This window comes from Lactuca sativa, chromosome 1, assembly GCF_002870075.4.
Source record: "Lactuca sativa cultivar Salinas chromosome 1, Lsat_Salinas_v11, whole genome shotgun sequence".
Classification (NCBI taxonomy): Eukaryota; Viridiplantae; Streptophyta; class Magnoliopsida; order Asterales; family Asteraceae; genus Lactuca; species Lactuca sativa.
Genome location: NC_056623.2, coordinates 4,238,797 through 4,265,039, shown reverse-complemented (window position 1 = coordinate 4,265,039; position 26,243 = coordinate 4,238,797). Strand labels below are relative to the sequence as shown.

The 26,243-nt window shown below is 32.2% G+C and overlaps 2 protein-coding genes, 2 long non-coding RNA genes and 1 other non-coding gene across 6 annotated transcripts; 2 read left to right on the top strand and 3 right to left on the bottom strand.

The window, feature by feature from the left end:
• Positions 1-1,022: 1,022 nt before the first annotated feature.
• On the top strand, positions 1,023-2,381 carry LOC111910757 (14-3-3-like protein). Its single transcript, XM_023906577.3, has 4 exons — positions 1,023-1,624; positions 1,725-1,847; positions 1,930-2,046; positions 2,136-2,381. The coding sequence occupies exons 1-4, from the start codon at positions 1,160-1,162 to the stop codon at positions 2,199-2,201; spliced, it is 771 nt and encodes a 256-aa protein (XP_023762345.1). The 5' UTR covers positions 1,023-1,159; the 3' UTR covers positions 2,202-2,381.
• A 744-nt stretch (positions 2,382-3,125) lies between these two features.
• On the bottom strand, positions 3,126-3,213 carry TRNAM-CAU (transfer RNA methionine (anticodon CAU)). The gene is given in 2 exon segments: positions 3,126-3,161; positions 3,176-3,213. It is a non-coding gene; the product is annotated as a tRNA-Met (tRNA).
• Positions 3,214-13,992: 10,779 nt separating this feature from the next.
• On the bottom strand, positions 13,993-15,031 carry LOC128132672 (uncharacterized). Its single transcript, XR_008231098.1, has 2 exons — positions 14,586-15,031; positions 13,993-14,348 (listed from the first exon to the last, which is right to left on the bottom strand). It is a non-coding gene; the product is annotated as an uncharacterized LOC128132672 (long non-coding RNA).
• Positions 15,032-15,333: 302 nt separating this feature from the next.
• Positions 15,334-15,801, bottom strand: LOC128134298 (uncharacterized). Its single transcript, XM_052771877.1, has one exon. It carries the CDS (start codon positions 15,799-15,801, stop codon positions 15,334-15,336), a length of 468 nt encoding a protein of 155 aa, XP_052627837.1.
• Positions 15,802-18,977: 3,176 nt separating this feature from the next.
• Positions 18,978-20,769, top strand: LOC111910749 (uncharacterized). 2 transcript variants are annotated; one of them, XR_008230945.1, is made up of 4 exons: positions 18,978-19,159; positions 19,236-19,462; positions 19,719-19,821; positions 20,326-20,769. It is a non-coding gene; the product is annotated as an uncharacterized LOC111910749 (long non-coding RNA). The 2 variants fall into 2 exon arrangements; XR_008230915.1 differs by having other exon boundaries at positions 18,979-19,159; positions 19,236-19,450.
• The last annotated feature ends 5,474 nt before the right edge of the window (positions 20,770-26,243 follow it).

Genomic DNA, 26,243 nt, shown 5'->3' with positions numbered 1-26,243 from the left:
TATATAATTTAACATAAATGATAAATTTCTTTAAAATCATACCATTTTGGTAAATATCTTTTTAAAATACATTATTTTGATAAAAGAAAAAAAACTCCAAATTTGAGAGGGAAAAACACATTGTCATTTTATAAAATTTTATTGTTTAAAATATAATATAAAAATTAAAATCTACTAGAGACTAAAAGTATGAGAGATTAGACCAATAAATTGAAAAAGAATATATATATATATATATATATATATATATATATATATATATATATATATATATATATATATATATATATATATATATATGATAATTATGCTTTCAAAAAGGGCTATTAACATATCATGACTAACTTAAATGGACATAAATATTGTTTTAAAGTAATTTAATTGAATTTATTAATTTTGCAGATTATGATCGATTACTTTAAATCGACTACTTTTTTAAAAAAAAAAAGACTTATCTATATAATTATTCTTTTGTTTTGTTCATATAAATATAATTTTTTTGCTTTTCCTTTTTTATGGTCGGTTATAATAATTATATATTAACATTTTAAAAAGTTCATTACTTAGTTAATTGTGTAATTTTTTTCGCAATATAACAAAATAAAAAGATAATTAATTATTCCCTAAAATGTACAAAACCCTTTGTCACGGAAGATACACCAATTCTGATTTTTCAAGTCAACCAAAGATAATAATATAAGAAAAATTAAATATTCTTCTACTTTTTCTTCTTATGATATCCAATTAAATAGTGATATGTATAATATTTAATACTTATTTAAATACTTTAATATATTAATATGACATATATCATATATTTAACTCAAGTATTTATAGAAAGCAAATAAGAGTATATTTAATTTCTCACAATTATAATGAGAAAAATTTTTTTGTTTATCGATTACGTTGTATTGCTATTTTATTATACCCGAGATCCTGAGTATTTAAATGGTACAAAAGCTATAATGTAAAGTACAAGTGATTATAGCATGCTCCTAATATGGTTAACCGTTGTTCAAGAAAAGCCCTTTTTTCTCCACTAATCTCTCTCATCCTCTGCTTTTTCCCTCAATAATCTCTCTCCCATTCCCGTTCTCTCCCTAAATTCAATTCAAACCCTCACCAGATCTCTCTGATTTATCTATCGCTCATCGGAAAAATGGCGTTGTCGGCGCGTGACCAGAATGTCTACATGGCCAAGCTCGCAGAACAGGCGGAACGGTACGACGAAATGGTTGAATTCATGGAGAAAGTCACCGATGAACTCACCGTCGAAGAACGGAATCTCCTTTCCGTTGCCTATAAGAATGTGATCGGCGCTCGGCGTGCTTCCTGGCGTATCATCTCGTCGATCGAGCAGAAAGAGGAGTCGCGTGGTAATGAGGATCACGTGACTGTGATCAAGGACTACAGATCGAAGATCGAAGCGGAGCTCTCGAAAATATGCGACGGTATTTTGAAGCTGCTTGACTCGAGACTCATTCCTTCGGCATCTTCAGGCGATTCAAAGGTGTTTTATCTTAAAATGAAGGGAGATTATCATCGTTACCTTGCTGAGTTTAAAACCGGCGGTGAACGTAAAGAAGCCGCCGAGAGCACTCTCACTGCCTACAAGTCCGCTCAGGTTAATTTCTTCTTTTTGAATTTGTTGAGTGTTATGTGGATTTGGAAACAGATTCAATTATTTTGTTGAGTTGATTTAATGATCTGAATTGAATTTTTAGGATATTGCGAACACTGAACTTGCCCCAACACACCCGATTCGCCTTGGACTGGCTCTCAATTTCTCTGTGTTTTATTATGAGATTTTGAACTCTCCAGATCGAGCTTGTAACCTTGCGAAACAGGTATGAGCATGAGCTTTAAAACTTCATATCATGATTCATGAAGATCCTTTCAACTTCTTTCACTCTAAAACTCCCTTTCCAGGCCTTTGATGAAGCAATCGCTGAGTTGGACACATTGGGTGAAGAATCCTACAAAGATAGCACTTTGATCATGCAACTCCTCCGTGATAACCTCACTCTTTGGACCTCTGATATGCAGGTATATAATACACCTTCTCTTTACATTATGCAGTTGTTTTTATGAATCTTTACAATTTTGATATATGAATTGGTTTTGTTTTGATGCAGGAGGATGGAGCTGATGAGATTAAGGAAGCAGCTCCAAAGCAAAGTGAAGAACAACAACAGCAGTGAGTGTTTGCAGACTGATTGTCTTTGTTTCTATTTTTATTAGGAGAATCCGGTTGCATTTGGCTTCTAATTTCTCCCTTTTTAATTCTTATGAGATTCTTTTTTGTCATGTTTTAAATTTAGTTTCATTTGCTAAATGTTCTAAGTATTCTGAATGAATTTTAATCTTTTACTTTTTGTGTATGGGATGCATTTGTAATATGTTCTACCGAAGCTTTTTGGCACAGTTTTTGAAAATAGATCCTGAAATTTTGTTGATAATCAAATGCTTTAAAGTCGATATTTTAAAAAAGGAAATGATATTTTAATTATAGGAGTGTGTGTTATAATAGGAATCCCATTAAAATTAGATCTTGAAATTTTGTTGATAATCAAATGCTTTAAAGTCGATATTTTAAAAAAGAAAATGATATTTTAATTATAGGGGCGTGCGTTATAATAGGAAATCCCATAAGGGAAGGTATCGATATAAGTTATAACAATATTTTTAAAATGTTTTACAATAATAATTCTCAAATTTCATATTATGCAGTGTTTATGGTTGTTTGTTCAAGGTCTTGTTTGTTAGTTTATTATGGTTTAGTTGGCTGTTTGTTTGTTGCTAACGATGATCACTTGTGAATTAAACAGTCTAAAAGAATTGCTACATATTGAAATACAGAATACTACATGTTTCGTTGTTCAAAGGAATTGTAAAACTCCACAAATTAATAAGCTATACAACAATATTTTTTTGGGCCAAAAAAAAATAAATACTACATGGTATTTATGATAAAATTACAACCAAATGAGTGGGTCTAAACCATGTGTCCGCTTGTATAAAATTTATGAACAACGATAACTTGTTGCTGTTTGTAAAACCAAAAAGAATTACTAAAGTTATAAATAGATATAAATGGGTTCCCTTAATTGTATGAAAAAAAATAGTGGGGTGAGAGAGGCTCGAACTCTCGACCTCAGGATGACTCAATATTAGCTATGAGACCTACGCGCTAGCCAACTGCGCCACCACCCCGATGTTTTTAGTCGGACATATAAATTTTATATTTATTATTCTTCCATAAAAATGATGTTTTCCGTTTATTATGTAAGATCAATAGAAGATTATAGAGATTCAATATTGGATATCATAATGTACTTCAAAAAAATATATAAATGAAGTTATAGGAATATTTTTTATCCGGCGATGTATGTTTTATTTATTTGTTATTATTTTTTATTTTTTTGCAATTTTTACCTAAAAACTCAATACAATAATTATACAAACCAATCATTTTCTACTCACAAATACGTTTTTCTTTCCAAAAATGTTGATCCTTTTTATAATTATTGTATTTGGTCTTCATAATTGAACATAAAAATTTCTTGTTAAACCATTGATTACTTATGATCGGATCATTTCCACTTAGAGAGGCAAAGGACTTCAAAGTACTTTTCCATTCAGAGAGGCAAAGTGTAATGTTTCGTATTTTCCCCTCATATCGCCAATGTATATATACACTTACAATACAAAACAGAAAACGGGCCAAACATGAGATGAGCCGAATCTATACATACAAAACATATGGATCATAAAACATACGCTAACAGCCCTCCGCAGGTTGAACATGGTGAGAGTCATGAACGTTCAAGCTGGTTCGAAACTCAAGAAACAATGATGACGGAAAACTCTTCATAAAAATATATGCATATTGCGAAGAAAACGGGACATGAAGAACACGCACATGACCCGTAGCAACTTTGTCTCGAACAAAATGCAAATCAATCTCTATGTGCTTCGTACGTTGATGATGGATAGGATTGGATGACATATAAATTGCACTTACATTATCACAATAAACAATAGTAGCCTTGGCAGGGACATAGTGAAGTTCTAGAAGAAGAATACGAATCCAACATGCTTCACAACAACATTGGCAAACTCCCCTATATTCGGCTTCGGCACTGGACTGCGAAGTCGTATTCTGACGTTTGGAGGATCATGAGAGAAGGTTGGGTCCTAAAAGGACACAATAACCAGATGTAGAGCGTCGGGTGACAGGGCATCCAGCCCAGTCAGCATCAGAGTAGGCAATGAAGGAACGATTGGGAGAGGTATATAAGTGTAGACCATGCGTAGTGGTACCTCGAAGATATCGCAAGATGCGCTTGAGAGCAGTGAAATGAGGTTCTTGTGGATCATGCATGTATAAGTATATCTGTTGAACAGCGTACGTAATATCCGAACGAGTGAATGTAAGGTACTGTAATACACCAGCCAGACTGCGATATAAGGTAGGGTCATTAACATGAGGAGCAGCTCCATCAAACTTAGCGGACAAGTCTGTTGGATTAGTGTCTAAGTCCATAACTATTTTGGTATGTACTTGACCCGATGGTGCATGGTCCTTTTGGGTTGCCTTCACCAAAGCAACTTGATTGGAGAAATAAATAAAGAGAGAGAGGTTATTATGATTTATTAATATGTTATAAGAATAATATATTAAAGGAGAAATCATATTTGTTTAATTAATATTGGTCAATAGTTAATTAAGAATTAATTTTGTGATCAAGTGTAATTAATTAAACTAGAGGGGTTGATTTGTAATTATGTGATAGTTATAAAATATGGTAAGAGTTATCTTATTATTAGGTTGGATGAATTTAAGGATATAGAGCCTTAGAATTCGAGTATGATAAGGATTCAAGGATTATCTTATGTGTTGCTTTGTGGATAAGCAACTAGATAAGGATAATGACTGAAACCCTATCTCTACACCTATATAAACACCCCTTGGCTCATGAATTCGTGGAACCCTTCCCAAGAAGTCCTAAGGATGAATTCTAACCTCTCTCCTCTCTCTTTATACCTTCTCCACTTGCTTATGGTGTTTGTAAGCCATTAGAGGAGTGACACTTGTGACTCTCAGCTTTCCAAGGTCAATTCAAGGAGGAATTGGATTGTTATTGCTATATAACAATCAAGGTATGTTCTTAAACCTAATTACATGTGAATTATGATTTCCATATGCTAGATTTAGGGTTCAAAGTCTTGGATTCAAAGTATGTACAATAGAGAAACCTAGATCCAAGCATTAGGGTTTGTATGAGCACATAGGATGTCTTATGACCAAAACCCATCAGTGGTATCAGAGCCATGATTGGTTTCTATTGTATTGATGCTTGATGTAACTAAAAATCGTGTTTTGGCCTCACTGTTCGACCTGACTCGGCGAGTCACTCTTGGACTCGGCAAGTCAGCCCTACTCGGCGAGTTCCAGAGGGTGACTCGGCGAGTCGGTGCGTCAGATAGTGCTTATCTCGGGATTTCTTGCTGTTTTTGCATTGGGATAATTACCTTATCATGTTAGATTAATATTAATCCGATTATATGATATATTTGACTATATTTTTAATCTAATTGAAGATATTTATCAATTAATAAGATAATTGTTTCCTTATAAGATAATTGATTAATTATTTTAAGTAAATTGATAAATTATTTTGCAAGAAATCATCAAATATGGATAATTATGTGATTAAATGTTAATTTGAATTATTTGTTATTTGATCCTTGTTGTTGTGAAAAGTTTCATATTTGGCCCTTTAGGTTTTATAGTTTTAAATTTGAACCCCAAAAGTTTTGTTGTTTTGAAATTTAAATAGTTGAAACCCTAATGTTTTGAAAAAGGTTTCAAAACTTGCCCTCAAATTTTGGAATTTAAATTTTGATTAAATAGTTTAATCTTGATGTATATTTAAATTCTAAACCCTAATGTGTTGAAATGTTTTAAAAACTTGCCCTCAAGTTTTGGAATTTAAAAGTTGATTAAAAGTTTAATTAGGAATGTTAAATTCTAAAACTCTAGTATAGTTTTGAAAAAGTTCAAATCACACCCTTATGGTTTTATTAATTAATTAAGGTGTATAATTAAAAGAGATTTAATAAATCCATAAAAGTTTAGGTTTACAATTTAATTGAATTAAAAGTATAATTGTTAAATTAGACCACATAGTATTTTAAAAGTGTTAAAATACACCCTATACTATATATATAACATTAAAAGTCTAACATTATATATATGTATGAGTAAAAGTCAGTCTTACCGTTAGTAGGCCTCATTCACGAAGCTGGTCTATAAGGGGTGTTTAAGGAAATTGCCTATAAAATGGCGATTGAATGGGTATCCACTCTTACCCACCGCACTCTTGACTAGTGGAGGGTCGTTAGCCGAACGGGTAGGATAGGACGAAACCTTCCATTATAAGTATAATGAATTATAAAAGTAACTAAATGTTTTTCAAAATTCCCAATCTTAGTTACTTAGGCAAAAGTGAATTGATGCAATTCCATGAAATTACACTTTGTGCCCTTGCGAAGACGTTAGTGGAGCGTGTGTGGTTTACCGGCACACTAAATGGGTCTAAGCAAAGGTAGCAAAGGGTGACTCAATGTTTGTCATAGTTCGGTGGAGCGTGTGTGGTTTACCGGCACATCGAATAGGTGACTGTAACATGTGAGGGGACCATGTAGTTTGCATGGTTATTCACACCCGCTTTGTGATCCTCGGCATCCCAGTCACAAACAAGAGGGGCATATCGAGATTTAAACATGTCATTGAAAGTTCAAGGTATCTCAAAGGATCTAGGAGTTTTCATAGATTTAAAACTTAAATGTCTTTTCGTTTTTCGTGGTGGAAATTAGTGAATCGTCATTCACTTACCTTCAAATGTTCTGCAATTTGGGTTACGGCATCCCTCTCCCGAGTTGTAGAATATTGTGTTGGGTCCTAGCCTTAGTATCTCATTTGGATGATTTACTAAGGACTCAATCTATCAACTAACTTGAATTCGTTTTCTCCCATTTATTAGATGTCAAAGTTCGACAACTATGGTTTTCCCAAATCCCGTGGAACAAGCTTTCCACATGAAGATGGTATTCCACGATTCAATCGAGGAACAAGAAATCATGTTTCACTTCCTCCTCCTCCTTCTATTGTTCTCCCCAACCCACAAGATCGAAGAATTGAAAGGTTCAATATCACTAAAGCCCTATTGGAAATGAAACATGAAGATGGTAAACCCGTGTGTGCCCACGTTCTAGGAATGAAATCACACATTGATAGGTTGATAATGTTGGGTGTGTCATTCCCAGATGAGTTGGCTGTGAATTGGGTTTTGCAGTCACTTCCTGAATCATATAATGAGTTCAAAAGAAAGTATTATATGATGAATCATGACGACAACCTCATTGACCTAACTTACATGCTCATTGCTGCTGAATCAGAAATGATTTGGCGAAGCAATGGAGCGTATTTGTTGGAAAGGTCAACCAACCATGCTTCCGAGGACGTTCTAGGAGAACTGACCTGCGTTTGCTGCCAAAAGAAAGGGCGTTGGATACAAGTCTGCCCAAAGAGCCTGAAGAGTCCAGAAGATGGGAGAGTCAAAGAGTATGGCTGTGCTTCAGGTAAAATCCACTATCTAACTCCATTAAGTTCCTATTCATTGATACATAATGTTATAAGATTGCATTTGAATGTTTTACAGGATCGGTGAAAAGAAAGGAAGCTTGGTGAAAGAACAAGATGAATCTAATCACAAGGAATGGATCTTGATCGCATGGACTTGAAGATTAGATTTTGAGCTTAGATAGTTATGATAGAGTTGTTAGAAATTTTCTTTTGAAATACATAGTTTTCAATGGATTTTGCATTGTAAGGACAAATGTTTTCCGCTGCTTTTATAAATAAAATAAATTTTCGTTTGACTTATTTATTTATTTGTTTATCTCCTTGCAATAAAATCGTTATGAAAATTGGTGTTTGAATATTTCTACAACAAACGGATATGATTCTTATTTATGGTGTTTATGGAAAAATCACGAATTTACCAAATAGGGAGAGTTTCTCATCGCCCAAAGTTTCAATTGGACAGAAATTTGGAATCACGCAACTTGGTTGCACGATGAATGAGAAATTTCATATTTGGAAATTAGACAAGTTCATTGACAAAGCGTCAAGTGAAGGACTACGAGATCGAGCACACAATGTTGCGTGTTGATCAAGACCACCATAAGAGTAACAATGATATTCGTCATGATTTACTAAAGGTTTAGTAAATATGATTATACTTACAAGATTAAGTGTAATTTTGAATTGATTAAAGGGTTTAGATCAATAGCAGAACGAATAAGAAGAATCAAGTAGGCAGAAAGATAAAAGTTTCTCCATTCTAAGAAGATGGGAGAGTACCTTCTATGCTTTATGATAGGTCTTAATGATTAAGAACCATATCTCAATTGATCCTCTAAGCGAGTCTTAGTACAATTGAATGTCTAAGAAGAGGAATCAAGAATTGAAGAAATGGTTAAATCAATAAGTCAATCATACTTCGTTCCAATAACAAGTCTTAAAGTTAAGATTGTGACATTGAGTGAAAGGTATTAAGAAGGTTTGTAACTTTCATTAAATGTGGAAAGTTGTGATGTCTTGGATAAGACAAAGACCAACTAGGACCAATTTATGAAGTCTTTTGATAAAAGCTACACTAACTCTTGAATATTTGTTTGTCAATAAATGGTTTTTGACAAGAGAATCTTATATGTCAAGGAGTCAGTGGGAGTCTTAATGGTCTTGAAAGGTTTCAAGAACAAATCAAATAAACCTTATCGATCATCACTAGCACACGAGTTGAGGTTTACAACCTATCGTGTTGACATTATTTTGATTCTGTGCCAATCCAATCGAGTTAATTATGCATGTGAGTTCTATGAGTTCTCATTTTGAACGCATAAAAGGCAAAGCACCTTAATCAATGAAAGGTACATTGATAGGAAAGGGTGAGCTGCTTAACTACTTGCAAGACATGGTGGGCAGCTGTGCTACCATAAAGGCAAGAAATCGAGATCAAGAAAGTTCGATCCATAAGAGTTTGAATTTTTCGTAAACCTTGGTTTTGACAAATTCACATGGATAGGAACAAATACACTGTTTAAATCTAAGTGTCATAAGATTTCCTCCTTCATGAAAATGATTGTGAGGAAATGCTTTCACTAAGACAGATTTTAAGAAGATAGTGATTGTAAAATTGCATTCTCGAATTCAATTATGGTTACGGCATCCCTTTCCATAATTTGAATTGTGAGGTTCGGCAATTAGTCTTAATTGTTTAGACACACATATGAACTATCAAAGGCAAATGTGTATAAGTTCAAGAAACATTGATGAAAGATTATCAAAGCACTAAGTATTAGAAACATGAACTTAAGAAATTCAATAAGCATTGTTTTTCTGAAAGTTAAGATGTTTATGAATACATGTCGAAGCTAGTGGGAGCATAAGTGTTATGTTTTATAATAATCATCAAGATAGTGGGAGCATAAAAGTTATGATTGTATGATTATTAAGGAAAGTATTGCAAGATTAGCAATATTAATTATAGAAAACAAGAGTCATACTTTGCAAAGTCGCAATAGTTGAAGAGTTGTTTTGCTATAATTAAGGGAGAGAATATTATGCTTCATTTCAAATCTAAAGGTTTAGGTTGAGAAATGTTAATAAAATTTAGTCAAAGGTACAAAGTGTGTTCTTAAAAATTCGATTATGATTACGGCATCCCTCTTCACAATTCGAATTTTGAGAACATAGCAAATAAAACATTATGCGTCGTGTCCCATACGCTTCGGGTATAGGATCGATTGCAAATGCTTTAATGTTTGACCATTCTAAAATTTTCCAAATGTCGAGCACATTTAGAGGGAAAAAGGACTAGAATCGGTTTGGACTAAAATAATTAAACAACTATCAAAGGACAATCCAAGTTCGACGAGGATTGGTCGCTTGTGAGTAGTTGGAAGTATAGTATTGGAAAATATGGAAATGTTTCCATATTGGATGGACTATATCGACATCGTTACGAATAGATAAGATTCTATTAAGAATGAGTTGTCATATGGAACATATGGAAGTGTGTCCATATTGGGAATTGAATATTGAGAAATCTATGACTAGATTAGAAACTTCTATGCAAAAGGATGTTCAAAGAAAGTACTTTAAGTGAGAGACATCACATCTATGGAATTGTCTTGTAACAATCTCCGATAGAAGACTTTGTAATATCATTGGCAACAGTCTTTGTGACTTTGGTGTAGTGACATTACAAAAGAGATCATTGCATAAAATGTTAGAATCTAGCATATTCTATAAGTAGCAAGAATTTGATATTCTTTCACTTATGAAAAGGATTTGGAGTTGTGAAATGAGAATGATTGGAAATGTGTGATCTATTTCACAAAGTAAGAACCATAGGTAAACATTGTGTGCATGCTAGGAGCATGGGACAAGTGTTGTAATTCAAGTAAGAAGTTGATTACCCGAAACTACAAATAATGAGTAATCAATATGGTGATAAATAAAAGGTGTTTTATTTATGCTCAAAGGGTTGAGGCCATATGGGATTAGTATTATTCTTGTGTTTCACATTTGCATGTTTTGACTTCCAGAATAATTGAGTTTATTAAGAATAATCGAATTATTCGAACGGGCCACAGTCGTTCATATGTTGGAAGTAGATATGAATGAAGACTGTCATGAATTGGTGTGTGGAATGTCTAGAAAAGTATTAGACATAAGCAAATGTTTGCTGCAACGTTCATGAGTGCTTACGAATATGATTTGAGCATTGGATTAAACCCACGCTCACTTGGATCACCCCATGGATTGTATCACGAGTGATTGGTGAGACGATAACATCTTATATTCTTGAGACCGAGATGTGTGAGTTGTATCTTGCAAATCGGTTGCACATTGATAATATGTAAACACACCAGTAACTTGGTGTTATAAAACATATTGTTGTGTGTGATTTGGTGCGTGAGTACAAGCAAGCATTGTATCAAAGTTTATCCGTTCCTTTTATCCAAAGTAGGATAAAAGCGATATCTTTGGGCCCCTCAATGGTTTAGTGATGACAAACGTAAATGCTCGGCCGGGCTAGGGCTAATTTGATTTGTTCAATTAGTCAGTCGTCATAAATCGGAAATCGAGATATAGTACAAAGAGAATGATTTGAAATCATATCTCATATGATATCTAGAATGGAGGAATATATGATCCCTTATCTAAGGACACACGTATTTGATATGATCAGAGTTGACAGCGGCTTTGGAAAGCTACGATTGCAGATCGGGATCCAAAGTCATACGCATAATAGTTGTTAGACTTATCCAAGTGGGAGACTGTTGGATTAGTGTCTAAGTCCATAACTATTTTGGTATGTACTTGACCCGATGGTGCATGGTCCTTTTGGGTTGCCTTCACCAAAGCAACTTGATTGGAGAAATAAATAAAGAGAGAGAGGTTATTATGATTTATTAATATGTTATAAGAATAATATATTAAAGGAGAAATCATATTTGTTTAATTAATATTGGTCAATAGTTAATTAAGAATTAATTTTGTGATCAAGTGTAATTAATTAAACTAGAGGGGTTGATTTGTAATTATGTGATAGTTATAAAATATGGTAAGAGTTATCTTATTATTAGTTTGGACGAATTTAAGGATATAGAGCCTTAGAATTCGAGTATGATAAGGATTCAAGGATTATCTTATAGGTTGCTTTGTGGATAAGCAACTAGATAAGGATAATGACTGAAACCCTATCTCTACACCTATATAAACACCCCTTGGCTCATGAATTCGTGGAACCCTTCCCAAGAAGTCCTAAGGACGAATTCTAACCTCTCTCCTCTCTCTTTATACCTTCTCCACTTGCTTATGGTGTTTGTAAGCCATTAGAGGAGTGACACTTGTGACTCTCAGCTTTCCAAGGTCAATTCAAGGAGGAATTGGATTGTTATTGCTATATAACAATCAAGGTATGTTCTTAAACCTAATTACATGTGAATTCTGATTTCCATATGCTAGAATTAGGGTTCAAAGTCTTGGATTCAAAGTATGTACAATAGAGAAACCTAGATCCAAGCATTAGGGTTTGTATGAGCACATAGGATGTCTTATGACCAAAACCCATCAAAGTCGGCTGGCGTAGATGCAGGTTTGCAATTTTTCATAGATGCCCGATCAAGAATCTCAATGACATATTTGTGTTGAGATAAAAACAAGTCGTCAGACGAATGAGTGACAGAGATACCTAGAAAATAGTGAAGATCCCTAAGATCGGTCATAGATAACTCTGCACTTAATAGAGAAATGATGTGAGCCAAAAGCTGAGAATAGGATCCTGTAAGAACAATGTCGTCTACATATAGTAACATATATGCTATATGAGTGCCCTGTATGTATATGAATAACGAGGAGTCATGTTTGTTATGAGCAAAGCCAATATGTGAGATAAAAGTGGCAAAGCGTTGAAACCACGCTCTTGGTGCTTGCTTGAGACCACACAACGATCGTTGAAGTACGCAAACGTAATTAGGGCGAGAAGGATCCCGAAAACCCGGTGGATGGTGCATATATACTGTCTCATGCAAATGTCCATGGAGAAATGCATTCTTCACATCTTGTTGTCTGATAGGCCACCTATGGGTGATGGCAATGTTGAGGACTATACGGATAGTAGCTGGCTTCACAATTGGACTAAAGGTTTCGTCACAGTACCATTAGCAACAAGACGCGCCTTGTAGCGCGATAATGGCCCATCTGCATTAAGTTTCTTTTTAAACAACCAAATACAATTAACGATGTTAGCAGCAGGAGGTCTCGGAACAAGTACCCAAGTTTTGTTAGAGATGAGAGCAATATATTCATCAGTCATTGCATTAAGCCAGTTGGGATCCTTAAAAGCCTGTAAATAATGTTTGGGAACTAAAGCAGTGGTGTCAACATGAAGATTTAGTTTTCGAATGGGTTTAAATATGCCTTGTTTAGCACAAGTAAGCATTGGATGCTGTGAGTGAGTAGAGGTTTGAGGAATGGTCGGCGATATAGGGGAAGAAGGAGAGTCATGATAATTGTTAGGGCTGATAGAGAAAGGTGAAGTAGGTTGATATGAGCTTGTGGGTGTTGGAGGAGATGGGTCTGAGGATTGAAGGTGAGGAGAGCTTTGGGGTGGTGGGTTCATATGTGACAGTATAGGGGGGGCCATGGTCGGACCGATATGAGTTGGAACGGGTGTTGAAGTGAGAGGGTGAGAGGAGTCGAGATCATCAAGAAATGTGTAGGAAGGAGCTTTGTTTGGTGTCATTGACCCGAATGGAAAAATAGTTTCATCAAATACTACATGGCGAGATATGATGATTTGATTTGTGTCAAGATTGAGGCGACGATACCCTTTGTGGTTGGTTGGGTATCCAAGAAAAATACATGGAGTTGATCTTGGGGAAAGTTTGTGATGAGCATCAATATGTGGGAAACAGAGACAACCGAACACACGAAGGTGGTCATAAGACGGGTGTTTATTGTGTAATCTAAAAAAACGGGTGTCATTATTGAGGGTGGTAGAGGGAAGAATGTTTAGAAGATGAGTCGCCATATGAAGAGCTTCGGTCCAATAAGTTGGAGGAAGCCGAGCATGAAATAAAAGAGTACGAATGGCGTTATTTAAAGTACGGAGCATGCGTTCGGATTTTCCTTTTTGTTATGATGTGTAAGGGCACGAAAACCGAAATTGGATACCCGTTTGAGAGAAAAGTTGATGAATTTTTTGATTGTCATATTCACCTCCATTATCACATTGAAAAGACTTGATATCAATTTTAAATTGATTATTGACAAAATTCCTAAAATGCACAAATTTGTCAAAAACATCAGATTTGGCACGAATAGGATAGACCCAGACATAATGAGAGAAATCATCCAAAAATATGACATAATATTTAATACCACTCAAACTTTCAATAGGAGAAGTCCAAACATCAGAGTGTATTAATTCAAAAGGAAAATGAGAAACAGAAATAGATGAACTAAAAGGCAATTTAACATGTTTGCCCAGTTGACATGCATAACATAAAGTATAGGTTTTATTAGATGAACACGAAATATAGCGATTGTGAACTAAATGCTTGAAAATGTGGTGACCGGGGTGGCCAAGATGTTGATGCCAAATGGATGGAGCAACAGAAACGAGGGCTTGATTTTTTGGAGAAGTGACGGGAAATAGATCACCGTGGCTATCACATCGGATTAGAATTTGTTTGGTGCGAAAATCCTTCACAGAAAAACCAAAAGTGTCAATGTCAATGGAACAATCATTTTCACGAACAAAAAATTAAAATTTTAATTATAGAGGGGGTAAATAAAACATTCCGAAGAGTCAAAGTACGATAAGGATTAAGAAGTACAAGAGTAGTGTGACCAGTTTTAGTCACAGGTATTAAAGATCCATCACCAACTAATACAAATGAAGAAGAATTACTAATTTTATCTGAGACAGACTTGAGTATACCTGCATTTGAGTGAAGATGCGAGGTTGCACCAGTGTCCATGTACCATTCAGCTAAGCCCGGATCATTTAATGTCATAGTATTGAACATTTGTGGAAGTGCAGTGTGCTCGGTATTTTGCTGTTGAACTTGATATGCTTGCTGGTGAGAAAAAGGCTGTTGGGCTTGTGAAAAAAAACTGATGTTGTTGGTTATTGTTCTGTTGAGCTGGATGTGTTCTGGGCCCATTTTCGTGATTCTGAAAAACACCTAGGCTTGGCAGGAGGCCTTGCTGATTTAATATGTGATGTGGTTGAGGGGCATAGGTCTACACCCAATTACCCTATCGCTGATTGTGTTGTTGTTGTTGACTTCCACTCAAAAAAGTTTCGCCACCGCCATTGTTGTACCGACCGCCATAGCGCCCTCCTCCCCGACCACCACGACGGCCACCGCGTCCCCCATGATAGTCGCCTCTATTACTACTACTATTGGTGAAGTTATTACGCCATTGAGATGAGCTGGTGTTTGAGTTCTGAACAGTGAGAGCGTGTGGGGAGGATGAACTGTCGGCATGTCTGTGGAGAGATTCCTTCTGTTCATCGAGAAGCATATGTTGCTCTTCACAAAGGAGAATGGATCTAGCATCCCAAAAAGATGGAGGTGGGTCCCTGTGTCGGATATTAATGGCTATGTACTGAAATTTCTTAGAAAGTCCATTGATCATATATGCCACCAGGTTAGTTTCACAGACCTTAGCATCCATGTGTTCTAATCTATCAACAAGGGATTTGATTTGTTATAGTATTTTATGATGGAAGAGTTACCAAGAGAGATGTTTTTCAATTCTCGATCAAGCTGAATGATTTTCGAGGCTTTGTTATCTCGAAAAACTTTTTCAAGATTTTCCCATATTTCAAAAGCTGTTGTTTGCTTCTTAAAGATCATATTGAGAGGAGGGATAGAGAGAGTGGCATATAGCCATGATTTTACGATAGAGTCCTTGCGAACCCATGCATCCTTCGCAGACATTGATTCTTCTGTTGCTTTGTCTTTTTCTTTTTCTTTTTCAGTCGTTATTTGAGCAGAGGACTTGAGATGATCATCGACACCATACCCGATACAGTGAATTTCGAATAGTTCTCGCCAAATATCGTAATTCATTTGATCCAAATCTAGAAAGAATGGGACTGCGTGTTTGATATTAATTGTAGAGGAGGGTTTGTCTGTGATTGACATGATGAGGGGGGGAAGAAAGAAAAGTCAAGAGGAAAGGTTGAAAGAAAGATCAGATACGTAAAGATGATGAGAAGAGAGACGTCGGCTAGGGTTTATGGCAATCAGACTTTATTATGCTCTGATACCATGTAATGTTTCGTATTTTCCCCTCAAAACCTTTCATTCCATATAGCCAATGTATATATACATGTACAATACAAAACAAAAAACATGCCAAACATGAGATAGACCGAATCTATACATACAAAGCATATGGATCATAAAACATACGCTAACACAAAGGACTTCAAAGTACTTTTCAAATTTATGTTAGAAGATCAATAGATATAACAAGAATTATGTGCATGTATTTTCTAATATGTGTAATTTCGACTCTATAGCATGTTACAACACAAAATCTGATTTGGAATAATCTAATAAATTACAATTTCTATTTCAGTCAAAATCCATGACTCAAAACACAAAATACTTTGTTATTGTTCCGGGTTCCTCGTAAAAAAATAATAAACAAATAAAATAAACCGCAAAACTGACGTCTCTCATATATATATATATATATATATATATATATATATATATATATATATATATATATATATATATATATATATATATATATATATATATATATATATATATATATATATATATATATATATATATATATAATGCATTTTTTCGTCCATAAATACCAATTGTTAAAACAAGAGACAAACTCAAACTTGATTTAAGGAGATTTTTTTTTCTAACGGTGAGCAAGTGTATTTTAACTTTCTAGAAACATTTATATGTGTTGTGTTCCTAATTACAATAATAAACAAATTATTTTTAATAACTCCTAAAAATTTTAAAAATAAAGCAAATGAACTAACAATAAACGAAAAAAATTAACCAACGTAAAACAAATAGCCTTTATTCCTTTAAATAAAAATAAAATAAGGTAACTTATTAAATTAAGCATAAAAAAAGCTTTTTTAAAACAAAATCTAATAAAGCAATGGTAACCCACTACTAGAATCAATGGAATTAGCCCAAAGAGCTCAGGAATACAAACCCACTACAAAATACAAATACATAACTGTCATTTTTTTTTTGTTGTTTTGGTACATGGGGATGGAGGGAGCAAAAGATCAAAGAAAGGATGCAGATTGCAGGGTTTCTTAAAATCGGTGAATTTTACCAACGGTGTTGAAAATATCTTCAATTTACCTTTTGTAAATATCGCAAATAACTAATCGTTAAATTTGTCAAATTTTTTCCAGCACCAAATAGTTTCCTATTTTTATCACTTTATGTTACCAAATTCTAACTTCTTTTCTTCTCATATGTATCACCATTTGACTCTCACCATAATAAATTGTGTTCGTCATTAGAAGGTTAAAAAACAGGAGACATGGTCTCCCTGACCCCTTAAAGCATCCGTCCCCGTTTGGTTTCATGGGTTGCTCTCTGCAAATTTAGGTTTCAAGCTTTATCAATCCTAAAACGTGAAATACTTGGTTAAAATCAAGATTGATTAAGTGATGGTTAAGGTAGTCATTTAATAAAAATATTATTTGGTTTGAATTGGATTAAGTTTGAATGATTTTTGAGTTTTTGCTGAGTTAATAGAACTCCCTAGATAAAGGGGTCCACGTTTGATAGTTTTTGTTCGGGAAAGTGATATCTGGAAAAGTGTTGTATGAGAAAGTTTTCTGTCTGGAAAAGAAACCACGTTGTTTGATTGTACATCTAATTGACTGTGTTGAATAATGAAAAATGACAAGATTACCCTGTTGTTCTATACTGTGATGGATGAAGTTGCTGAATAATTATAAAAACATATAAATTGTCATAGAATAATGAAAAATGAATAATGAAAAATGACAAGATTACGCCGTTATTCTTTCTAGAAATTTAAATATTTTCTAAACTCAACGTGTGATTATTGACTCTGTTTATGTACGATAGTGGAGGAATGGACGAATTTTTTTTTCAAAATATATTAGAATGATGGTAGTGTTGTCAAAATAATAATAATAATAATAACAATAATAATAATAATAATAACCATAATAAGAATAACAATAAGAATTATTCCAATAAAAATGAATTAAAAAATTAACTAAAAGAAATTAATAATCTAATAAAGTAATATTTATTAATATGTAAATATTATATAATTATAAATAATATTTTTTAATATATAATAATCCATTAAAAAGAAATAAAAAAAGAATTATTTAAAATAAATTAATAATCCAATAAAATAATGTTAATAAATACATAAATATTATATATTAAAAATAATATTTATTAATATATAATAATTCAATAAAAAATAAATTTAAGAAACTATTTAAAAGAAATTAATAATACAAAAAAGAAAGAGACAAAGTTTAGGGCACAATTGTCTTTCCAGCCTAATCAACCAAAAAGATATGGTTTTGAAGCTTTCTGAGAAAGACATATCTTATCGGGAAAAACCTATTTTTTGTGCATATCAAACGGTTTTTGCGGTCCATTCAGCCTGAAAAATCTGTTTGGACCTAAAAAGATGTCTAATAAACGGGGCCTAAGTTCGACTAACTCGTCGAGTACTTAGCTTGGCTTGCATGAGTTCTACTACATTGATTGTGTCGATTACTTGAGATGGAGTTAATGTTATTTATAAAAAAATGTTACATTTTAATTGATTATTTTCAACTAAAAAGCAATATTTAAATGCACCTTGTATGTTTGTTAGGACATTGCATTAATTCATTAAAACGTTTATACTAAATATTTTATCTAAAGATGAAATTTGAGAACCGAATATAAGATAATATTGAGTTGATTGCCAAGTCGATTTTTGTTTTTACGTAAATGATATCTTATTTGATTCTAGATTTATAACATGATTCTTTTATACATTAAGTTAATAAAATCTTATACTGAAATTGAATATACAGTTGTTCTTTTCTTCTCTTCTTTAATGTGCCTTTAATCAATTATATTTTATTTTTAATTGGAAGTTTTTTTTTTTTTCACATAGACAACAAACAATACAATAAAAATAAAAATAAATCTCCCTTCTTAATAAAAGAAACCATAATCCACGTTCAAACACACTCATTTCTTCCAAAGTTAAATATCTTTTTTGCCCCTATTTTATTTCAGCTATATTCAATAAAATCACGTCATTAGATTAAAACATAACAGTTGTCCATGTTTGAAATACATACCCGATTAATAGCAGCTTTTTATGGTATTCAATAAAATCACATCGAAAAAACATCGATCGTCTCCCTCTCTTCCCTTCCGCGCCTCTTCGTTTACAGGATGAAGCAACGACCAATGTTGCTTCCTCAAAGATTTGAAGCAGATACATCGAAGATAGGTATGTTTTCTTTAATAGTTTGCAATTTTGGTTTTCATTTTGAATTGATTCTCGATTAAACCCAACAAAACTACAGGTGGGTTAAGCTGAACCGCTGGTCTCCATACCACCGTCTCCATCATCTCCAACGAAAACCCTAAATCTTACAATCCTAAATCAACAATCACCACTGGCTTGATACCGTAACCACCACTACACCCTAGCACACCATGTAACCCCTTAACCATCTCACCATCTGTTTCTATCTGATATGTCCAGATACCCTAATGGCAGCAGGAAGCGGCATATTGGGTATATGTAAATGTATAAATATATTGCTTTTTTGAAATCGACCTACACCACCATTGTCATAACTTCATCATTCTCTGTTTTTGCTAATCTAATGTTTGATTTTGTCTAATTTCATTATATATATATATATATATATATATATATATATATATATATATATATACACACACACATACATACATACATACATACGAAGTCCTTTCTTCATTTTATACCCATATTTATGTCTTTTTACTGAATCTTAATGTTTTTCTTCTTTGAAATGAAGGTTAACAGTGTGATACTACATTGCTATGTTGTTGATAGTGTCATCTTACCTCTCTATGTTGCTGGTAAGATGGCATTTTGTGGCATGTTGTTTCTAGAATCAGGTATGCATCATGATTTTGTTATTGGTAATGTTTTTTCTTACATGAAGTTTCTCATTTTGTTCAAAGGATGTCATAATAATAAGCTTATATTTTAAAGTAATATTCTTAAATTATACATACTGTAAAAAGCTATCTTTTGTTACTATGTTGCATCAATCCTGGGGGTATCGTACAACCTAAAAATATATTTGCTAAGCAACCACTGGAAATAGGTTATGAGTGATTCTTCTTTTTATGTTGAACTTAGTTTAATAGTGATTTTTTTCCTATTGATTGTTATATTATAGCTAAATATATCACAAATGTCTAAATGAAGACTATGATATTTGAACTCATTCATTTTTTGTTCGACTGCCATGGTATCATGCATGTTTTATTCTTTTTGTCTAATATTATTTTTGTCGCATCATGTTTTATTCTTTTTGTTTGATAATATTTTTGTATTCTCACCTGGAGATTAAAAAAATAGAGAATAAATTATGCTTTACTGATTTACTTTGATAGGAGGTGAGGAAAGATTGAAACTTTGTTGCCGCTAGAAATAAAGGATGAATGATAGTGCTCAAAACAGAACCTTTGGTCTGTTATCAAGTTCAGGAAATCATCATTGCTAAGTAGTGTTTGACGTAGTGGATTCAAATGCGCCTACAGAGCATATTTTTGGTTTAGACAATCAAACTCTTAAGCATGTGGTGTTGGTTTTAAAAGTGATTAAGGTTTAATTTTTTATTATTAAATTTTCTTATTGTTAGAATTTTATTTATTAGGTATTATAGAGTTCTATATGAAAAAAAGTTTGTGGTGGGATCATAAGTGAATGCTTTTTTAGCAACCGAAGAGATTAGTGAATTGGGATCTTGCAATGTTTAAAATAACTAGGAATATACCAACTATGAATATGGTTTTATTTAGGTCTGAGGACCAAGTATTCTTTGTGTTCTTTAAAAACATATTTTATTCTTATGTTAACTCAGTATGTATATGCTTCAAATGGACAATGCATCGTTAAGTAATTCAACAGTGGTATTGGTGAAGTTTAAACAATTAAAATTATAATCAAATACTTATTTTTACATATTGCAAACGTGATTAATAAAATATAAACCATATATTATTTTCAACTGAAAATAGTAACATACTTTTGTTTGTAACTAAAAAAACTACAAATTTTTACTTTCAATTAAAAAGAACAATATATTTATATCCTTTAGTTACAACAAGCATATGCTTTTATTTTAAATCCAAAAAGGAAATGTACTTATATTTTAACTCAAACAATAACAGAATTTTATTTTTAGCTCAATGTTATATATACTTATTTATTTATTTATTTATTTTACAAATTTATGATTATAACTATCTTTCGTTTATTTTAGTTAAATGTCTTTACATATAGAACATGTTTTCAAATATTCAAATAAATTTATATATTAATTTTAAATGATCAATATAAAAATTTAAACAAGAGTTATATCTTATTAGTTTAATAAAATTTTGTAAATATTTTACCCGTGATTTCCACAGGTTGTAACCTAGTAAATAAATAAATAACACTCTAAATAAGTCTCAGCATTGACCATTGGCTAAAAGATTTGACCAATATCGCAATAAATGACACCGTTATTCTAAATATTTTTATTTTATTAAATGGAAACTCAAAAGTTACGTGGCCTCCAAGGCTCCAACGGTCAAAAAAACCCCTTAACGACTGAGCGTTCCTCTCTCTCCCTCACTCCCCCGTAACGCTCGCCTTCATCTCCGGCAAGAACTTCACCAATTCACCGGCTCAAACGAAAACATCCTCCGCCTGGACATCACAGTGACGTTCAGTTTCTTCTCCCACGTCGAGAATTTCACAAACAACATCTGGATTACGTGCTTGAAATTTGAATGGCCAACTGTTTTCCCACCGACTTCGTATCATCGCCTGCCTCTGTCAAACGAAACAGCCCAGAGTTTTTAGAGGTAATTTTTTCCTGTTATTTTAGTTATTTTTTAGTGTGATACAATCGATAGTCGAATACAGATCATGAACTAAATACCCAGTGTTGTTGAAATAGTTTATGGGAATGGTCTGTTTATTTCGTGTTTGTATGTGATTTTAGTATATTTGCTAGATAGTCATTTGGGTCACACTAATTCCCCCAATTTTCTTTTTGTGATTCTGGAAAATCTTCACAAAGTTTACTCAAAAAAGAAGAGTTACACAGAGTGGGAAGCAGGGAGGAAGGAAGTCGACGGCCATGGCAGTATCAAGCGATTCCATTCTTGTTGCTATGGAAACAACAGGTAAGTTCTTCCTAATCTCTTACTTCATTATGATTATGATGAATTAGATTGTGGAATACCCATTCATAATTGGAACTATCTGTTAAATACCAGCCTTTATATCTTGAAATGATTTGTTGAAAAGGTTTGATTGTTTTATGTTTCCCCACAATATTCTTGATGTGATTCCAGAATTTAGGGTTTAGGAAGTTCCTGTTAGGGATTTAATGCGAAAAAACGTTATATCTTTATTTCAATACACATTTTGTTTAATTGATTTCATTTATCGTGCCATATTCTGGTAAGGGGATATAATACATAAATCATTGAAGTTCCTGAATAATGGATTTCTTAACATCATTTAAATTAGAGATTTACCTTTTTGATGCGCCATTGATTTCTTAGAATATTTAATTTGTTTGTTAGCAGATTAGGATTCTGTGATTTTGTTAAATTGATTTTAGGGATAATGGAAAGAATCTTAACATCTATTTCTTTCAATTTAATGGATTTGTTTAAAACTCATTTGGGCCCTTTTTTAGAACAGTTTAATCTTCATTTTATTTTACAATTTTATTGAGCTTGGTTCATTGCAAGAGTTTTCGGTTGATTTAATTTTGCACCTTCTTGACGACTTTATGGAATACTTTTTTTTTTCTTCACAAATTTTTTCGAGTTTAGTTTGGAAATTCAAAAGAACATTGGCATCTACGGGAAGCTGCTGAAATGACTTTAGAACTTCTTAAGAACTTGGTTATTTTTTTTTATTATTATTATTTTTTTTGTTTTTTTAGTTTTTTCATTCTACTCAACCAGATTGTTTTATACCAAATTTGATGATTTTCTTTTTAAAAAGTTTGACTCCATTGTTCATTAGTTTGTTCTTTGTGTTGTGGAAGTACACAAAGGCGTGGGTAAATCCATTTCAAATTTAGCTTAATTATTAAGAACATAATGAATTTAATGGCTATGACTTTCTTTTCTTTATTGTTTCTTTCAATAATGTAGTTGAATACATACCCATTCGAAGATTTTTTTTTTTAATATTAAAGTTGTTGATTTTTAACAAGTTTTGTTATTTTTATTAACATTTTCATTTTAACGAGTTCGAACTTCTTAGTCATTAGTTGGTTTGTTAGCCCCAGGCTTCAATGCTTTTTTTTTTTTTTTTTTTTTTTTTTTTTTTTTTTTAATTCTGATTATTATTTTCATTTTAACAAGTCTAAACTCGTTAGTCATTAGTTTGTTCTTTTGGTTGCTAAAATATAAGAGGGTGAGGGTAATATGTTCCAAAATTAAGCTTAATAAGCTAGAACATGATGATTCTAACTGTTAAAATTTTGTTTCTTATAACTATGTATTTTTTAATGATTCTGAGCTTTTTTGTTTTAATATTTGGTTTACATTCCCAATGCTTTATAGCTTTTTTTCATTCTGATTAAACATGTTGATTTTTACTATGTTTTTCTATTTTTGTTAGAATTTTCATTTTAAAAAGTCTAAACCTATTAGTCATCACTTTGTTTTTTTGGTTGCGAAAAATACAAGAAGGCGAGGGTAATCAGATTCAGAATTGAGATTAACAAACCAAAACATGATGTCTATAACGGCTTAGACTTTGTTTTTCGATTTTCGATTTTGAGATTTTTTTAATGTTTGGTTTGTTAACCCAAGGCTTAAATGTTTTCTTATTTTAAGTATTATTATTTTGATTAATATTTTCATTTTAACAAGTCTAAACCCGTTAATCATTAGTTTGTTCTTTTGGTTGCGGAAATATAAGAGGGTGGGGGTAATAAGTTCGAGAATTGAGCTTAACAAGCAAGAACATGATGATTCTAACGGTTAAGATTTTGTTTCATATACTTATGTATTCTTTTTATGACTCTCAGCTTTTTTTGTTTTAATATTTGGTTTATATGCCCAAGGCTTTATAGCTTTTTTTCATGTTGATTTTTACCATGTTTTCCTATTTTTGTTAGAATTTTCATTTTAAAGAGTCTAAACTTGTAAGTCATCACTTTGCTTTTTTGGTTGCGAAAACACAAGAGAGCGAGGGTAATCAGATTCAGAATTGAGCTTAACAAACAAAAACATGATGTCTATAACATCTAAGACTTTGTTTTCTTTATTTCGTAGTTAGCTTTTTTTTTAAATTCTTTTGTTTTTCGATTTTGAGATTTTTTTAATGTTTGGTTTGTTAACCCAAGGCTTAAATGATTTTTTTGTAAGTATTATTATTTTGATTAATATTTTCATTTTAACAAGTCTAAACTCGTTAGTAATTAGTTTGTTCTTTTGGTTGTTAAAATATAAGACAGTGGGGGTAATAATTTCCAAAATTGAGCTTAATAAGCAAGAACATGATGATTCTAACGGTTAGTTTTTTATATTTTTGTATTCTTTTGTTTTTCGATTTTGAGATGTTTTTAATATTTGTTTTGTTAGCCCAAGGCTTGAATGCTTTTCTTTTTTATGTTTTTTTTATTTTGATTAATATTTTCATTTTAGTAAGTCTAAACCCTTTAGTCATTAGTTTGTTCTTTTGGTTGCTAAAATATAAGACAGTGGGGGTAATAATTTCCAAAATTGAGCTTAACAAGCAAGAACATGATGATTCTAACGGTTAAGACTTTGTTTTGTTATAATTAAGTATTATTTAAATGATTCTGAGCTTTTTTCGTTTTGATATTTGGTTTACATGCCCAACGCTTTATAGATTTTTTCCATTTTTATTAAACATGTTGATTTTTACCATGTTTTCCTATTTTTGTTAGAATTTTCATTTTAAAGAGTCTAAACTTGTTAGTCATCACTTTGAATAATTGGTTGGGAAAACTACAAGATGGTGAGGGTAATCAGTTTCAGAATTGAGCTTAAAAAACAAAAACATGATGACTATAACGGCTAAGACTTTGTTTTCTTTATTTTGTAAATAGTTTTTTATAATTTTAAATTCTTTTGTTTTTCGATTTTGAGATTTTTTCAATATTTGGTTTGTTAACCAAAGGCATAAATGTTTTTTTTTTTAAGTATTATTATTTTGATTAATATTTTCATTTTAACAAGTCCAAACCCGTTAGTCATTAGTTTGCTCTTTTGGTTACTAAAATATAAGAGGGTGGGGGTAATAAGTTCCAGAATTGAGCTTAACAAGCAAGAACATGATGATTCTAACGTTAAGACTTTGTTTTATTATAATTATGTATTATTTTAATGATTCTAAGCTTTTTTTGTTTTAATATTTGGTTTACTTGCCCAACGCTTTATAGCTTTTTTTCATTTTAATTAAACATGTTGATTTTTACCATGTTTTCCTATTTTTATTAGAATTAGCATTTTGATTAAACAAGTCATCACTTTGTTTTTTTGGTTGCAAAAAATACAAGAGAGCGAGGGTAATCAGATTCAGAGCTTAACAAACAAAAACATGATGACTATAACGACTAAGACTTTGTTTTCTTTATTTTGTAGTTAGTCTTTTATAATTTTAAAATCTTTTGTTTTTCGGTTTTTGTTTTTTTTTTCTGAAGTATTATTATTTTGATTAATATTTTCATTTAACATGTCTAAAAACGTTAATCATTAGTTTGTTCTTTTGGTTGCTAAAATATAAGAGGGTGGGGGTAATAAGTTCTAGAATTGAGCTTAACAGACAAGAACATGATGATTCTAACGGTTAAGACTTTGTATCTTATAATTATGTATTCTTTTAATGATTCTGAGCTTTTTTTGTTTTAATATTTGGTTTACATGCCTAACGCTTTATAGCTTCTTTTCATTTTGATTAAACATGTTGATTTTTAACATGTTTTCCTATTTTTTTTAGAATTTTCATTTTAAAAAGTCTAAACCTATTAGTCATCACTTTATTTTTTTGGTTGGGAAAAATACAAGAGGACGAGGGTAATCAGATTCCAAATTGAGCTTAACAAACAAAAACATGATGACTATAACGGCGAAGACCTTGTTTTCTTTATTTTGTAAATAGTTTTTTATAATTTTGAATTTTTTTTGTTTTTCGATTTTGAGATTCTTTAATATTTGGTTAGTTAACCCGTTAGTCGTTAGTTTGTTCTTTTAATAAGTCTAAACCCGTTACTCATTAGTTTGTTCTTTTGGTTGCTAAAATATAAGACGGTGAGGGTAATAAG

Excerpts from the sequence above, each read along its gene's own strand:
- LOC111910757 (XM_023906577.3), top strand. The coding sequence starts at position 1,160 with ATGGCGTTGTCGGCGCGTGACCAGAATGTCTACATGGCCAAGCTCGCA. Across the intron at positions 1,625-1,724 it reads CTGCCTACAAGTCCGCTCAG|GATATTGCGAACACTGAACT; the intron begins GTTAATTTCTTC and ends TTGAATTTTTAG. Across the intron at positions 1,848-1,929 it reads CTTGTAACCTTGCGAAACAG|GCCTTTGATGAAGCAATCGC; the intron begins GTATGAGCATGA and ends CTCCCTTTCCAG.
- LOC128134298 (XM_052771877.1), bottom strand. The coding sequence starts at position 15,801 with ATGTCAATCACAGACAAACCCTCCTCTACAATTAATATCAAACACGCA.